Source organism: Chondrus crispus, genomic scaffold (genome assembly GCF_000350225.1).
Source record: "Chondrus crispus Stackhouse genomic scaffold, scaffold_295, whole genome shotgun sequence".
Lineage (NCBI taxonomy): Eukaryota > Rhodophyta > Florideophyceae > Gigartinales > Gigartinaceae > Chondrus > Chondrus crispus.
The window spans coordinates 12,434-15,428 of NW_005179182.1; the positions used below are offsets into that span (position 1 = coordinate 12,434).

General features: G+C 68.0%; 1 protein-coding gene across 1 annotated transcript; it reads right to left on the reverse strand.

Annotated features, from left to right (window-relative positions):
* Positions 1-2,194: 2,194 nt before the first annotated feature.
* On the reverse strand, positions 2,195-2,707 carry CHC_T00005442001 (hypothetical protein). Its single transcript, XM_005717067.1, has one exon. The coding sequence runs from the start codon at positions 2,705-2,707 to the stop codon at positions 2,195-2,197; it is 513 nt and encodes a 170-aa protein (XP_005717124.1).
* Between the last annotated feature and the right edge of the window lie 288 nt (positions 2,708-2,995).

Genomic DNA, 2,995 nt, shown 5'->3' on the forward strand with positions numbered 1-2,995 from the left:
TGGCCAGCATGCGCGCGGCCGGGGCGGCGTGCGGCAGCGCGGAGCCCGCTAGGCGGCGGTACGAGCGCGCGAGCGCGGGCGAGGCGATGTAGCGGTAGAAGTACGGGACGTGGCGCACGAGCGCGAGCAACAGGGCCGGGGCGTGCGCGGACGGGGCGCCGAAGCGCGGCAGGTGGTGCTTGCGGAGCGACACGACCAGCGGCGGGATGAGGTGCGGCGCGCGCAGGGCGAGGGTGGTCAGCGCCGGCAGCGCGGCGTGCAGGTCCGGCGACAGGACCAGGGCGGTCAGCAGCGGCGGGATGGGGCGCGGCGGGCGCGGGAGCGCGAGCGTGTCGTGGAAGGCCATGGAGATGTCGTGCAGCGTCGGCGGGACGGACATGGTGCGGTGCGGTGCGGTGCGGTGCGGTGCGGCGCGGTAAGGCGGGCGGGTGTGGAAGGGAGGGGCGCGACGAGCCGATGCGGAAAGCCGTGGAGGGGTTTAAGCGTTTAATCGATCCCACCCGCCCGCGCTGCTATTAATAGATTCCGTCCGTCTCTCCCAATCCGCGTGTCCACGTACGACAAGTGTCCAGGTGTCCTCGTACGACAGTTGTCCACGCGTAACGCGTGGACCCCTGGAACACGTGGCCACGTTCCAGGCACTACCCATCCGGCTCAACAATGCTTCTCCCCCGTCAGCCCCCTCCCCCTCCGCACCCACGCCCGCCCCACTGCCCCCGCCGCCCCACTCCCGTCATGGACCCCGAGATCCAACACGTGCCGCTCTCCGCGCCGCCCGTCATCGACGTCGACGCGCCGTCGGCCGCGGCCACCGTAGGGGCCGCCGCGCCGCCGCCGCCGCAGCCAGACCCGCTGGAGCGCATGGAGCAGGCGCTGGAGAACGCGTGCGACACGCTGGCCACCTTCACGGACCACGTCCTCAACTTCTCGTACGAGTCGCAGGACCTCATCTACTCCAACGCGTAAGCTGCCGCCCGCCCCCACCGCACGCCCGCGCGCCACCGCACACCCCCCCGCTCACACGTCCCACCCCCCCGCCGCGCAGTAACCACTTCGTCGCAGACCTCCAGCGCATCCACGCTCTCCTCCCCACCGTCTCCGCCTCCATCCCGCTCGACGTCATCCACGCCATCGACAAGGGCCGCAACCCCGAGCTCTGCACCTACCAGATACTCGAGTCGTGCGCGGAGGCGAACAGCGTCGCCCGCGGGAAGCTGCAAGCCATGCGCGTCTTTCGGTACGTTCCGTTTCGCACACGTCCCGTTTTGCGCTTCTCACCTCTGCCTTGCGCCCGCCCGTCTACACCCGCCCGTCTACACCCGCTCACCCTCGTTCTTCCGCACCCATCCCCGCCCCCGCCCACGCACGTAGCGACGCCATGAACACCTCCATCGCGCAGCCCCCCGCGCCGCCCAAGCCGCCCGCCGCGCCGAACGCCGACGCCCAGCCGCCGCAGCAGACCGCCCCGCAGTCCGACCCCGTCGCGCTGTCGCCCGCCACCGCCGCGACCAACGGCTTCTGACCGCGCCGCAACCCCGCACCCTGCCTGTATATAGACCCGTGCTTCCCGCCGCACGTGTAAATAGCAATCGCCCCGCCCGACCTGCCCTGCTTCTGCTTCCCTGTGCGTGAGGAGGCGTACAGATATTTTTGTAAAATGTCGCGTCGCCATATTCAAACTGCACCCCTGCTCGAACCCTTGACGGAACGAATCCAACCCGCCACCTAGTTATTCTCTCATTCGTTCGGTGCACACACCCCGCTCGTTGCGCGCGCCTCGCTCTATCGCCAGGAACAACCCGACGAGACCCTGTGCAAGTGCTACCCGCGCCCCGCGGCCACGAAACACATCCCGCCATGGAGACTTCCTCGCCCGCTTCATCTTTTACAGACGCCTCCTACATAGACTCTTCGACTTCATCTTATCTGTCCCCAGTCGAAGCCCCGAGCCGCCGCCCAAACATCTCCCCCCGCACCCCGCCACTAACCCCGTCGGACGGCTCCCACGCCCCGCCGCCTCACTTTCCTCACTTTGCTCACTTCCCAGTACGTGCGCACCCACCCTAGCCTGCCGTGCGGTTCCCACGTCATACTAACCGACGCGGTCTCACTCGTGTTTATGCGCGCTGTCGCGCTCGCAGAAGGTGGTGTGGCATCTCAAGCCGGACGTGAAGATAAAGCTGCGCAAGTGTTTCTACCCGCTCAACCTGACGGTGCTAACGCTCGGGGCGGACCTAGACGCGCGCACGCGGGACGTGTCCTTCCGTTGGTCGTGGCGCGACCGGTTTCTCGGCGGGCGGCTCGAGTTTTTCGGCAACCAAGTATCTCTGACGAAGCGGTTCGACATCGACACGCGAACCAAGCTGGACGTGCGTGCGGCGTTCGACATCCGGACGCGGCGCACGCTCTTCTCCGTCAACGTCAAGCCGTTCGGGCCGATCGTGCCGCACGACCGGCCGCCCAACGGCCTCACGCTCAAGCAGCGTATTCCCATCGACAAGAGGCTCGCGCTCGAGCTCATGGGGAAACTCAACCTCCCCGAGGCGCGCTTCTCCACCGACACCGCGAACGCCGTCTCGCTCGGCGAGGGCGAGCTCAGCTTCGACTTGCAACAGGTCAACCTCCGCTTCCTGCTGCAGTGAGGCGCAGCGTGCCGCCCCCTTTTCGTAGAGCAGGTTGTAGAGCAGGTTGTAGACGCAGCGCACATCACGCCTCCGTTAAATTATTGGCTTGTCGGGGGAGATACGCCGCGGGCATGTACGGGCGGCCGGTCCTCTCCGCTTGTGCGCGATCATCGACGTATCCATACGTCTCCCTGAGGGCGTCGAGCGCGTGGACCTCGGCCTCGCGCATGCGGCTCTCTTCGGCGCGCGTGCGGTGCGCATGGCCAGCGAGGTGGGCGAGGCCGTGCACGGCTGCGAGCAGGGCGTACTGGTGCGGGCGGACGCGCTCGCGCGCGGCGACGCGGCGGCGGTACGGCACGGCGAGGAACACT

What these genes read in the sequence shown, in the direction of transcription:
- CHC_T00005442001 (XM_005717067.1), bottom strand. Translation starts at nt 2,707, where the DNA reads ATGTGCGCTGCGTCTACAACCTGCTCTACAACCTGCTCTACGAAAAGG.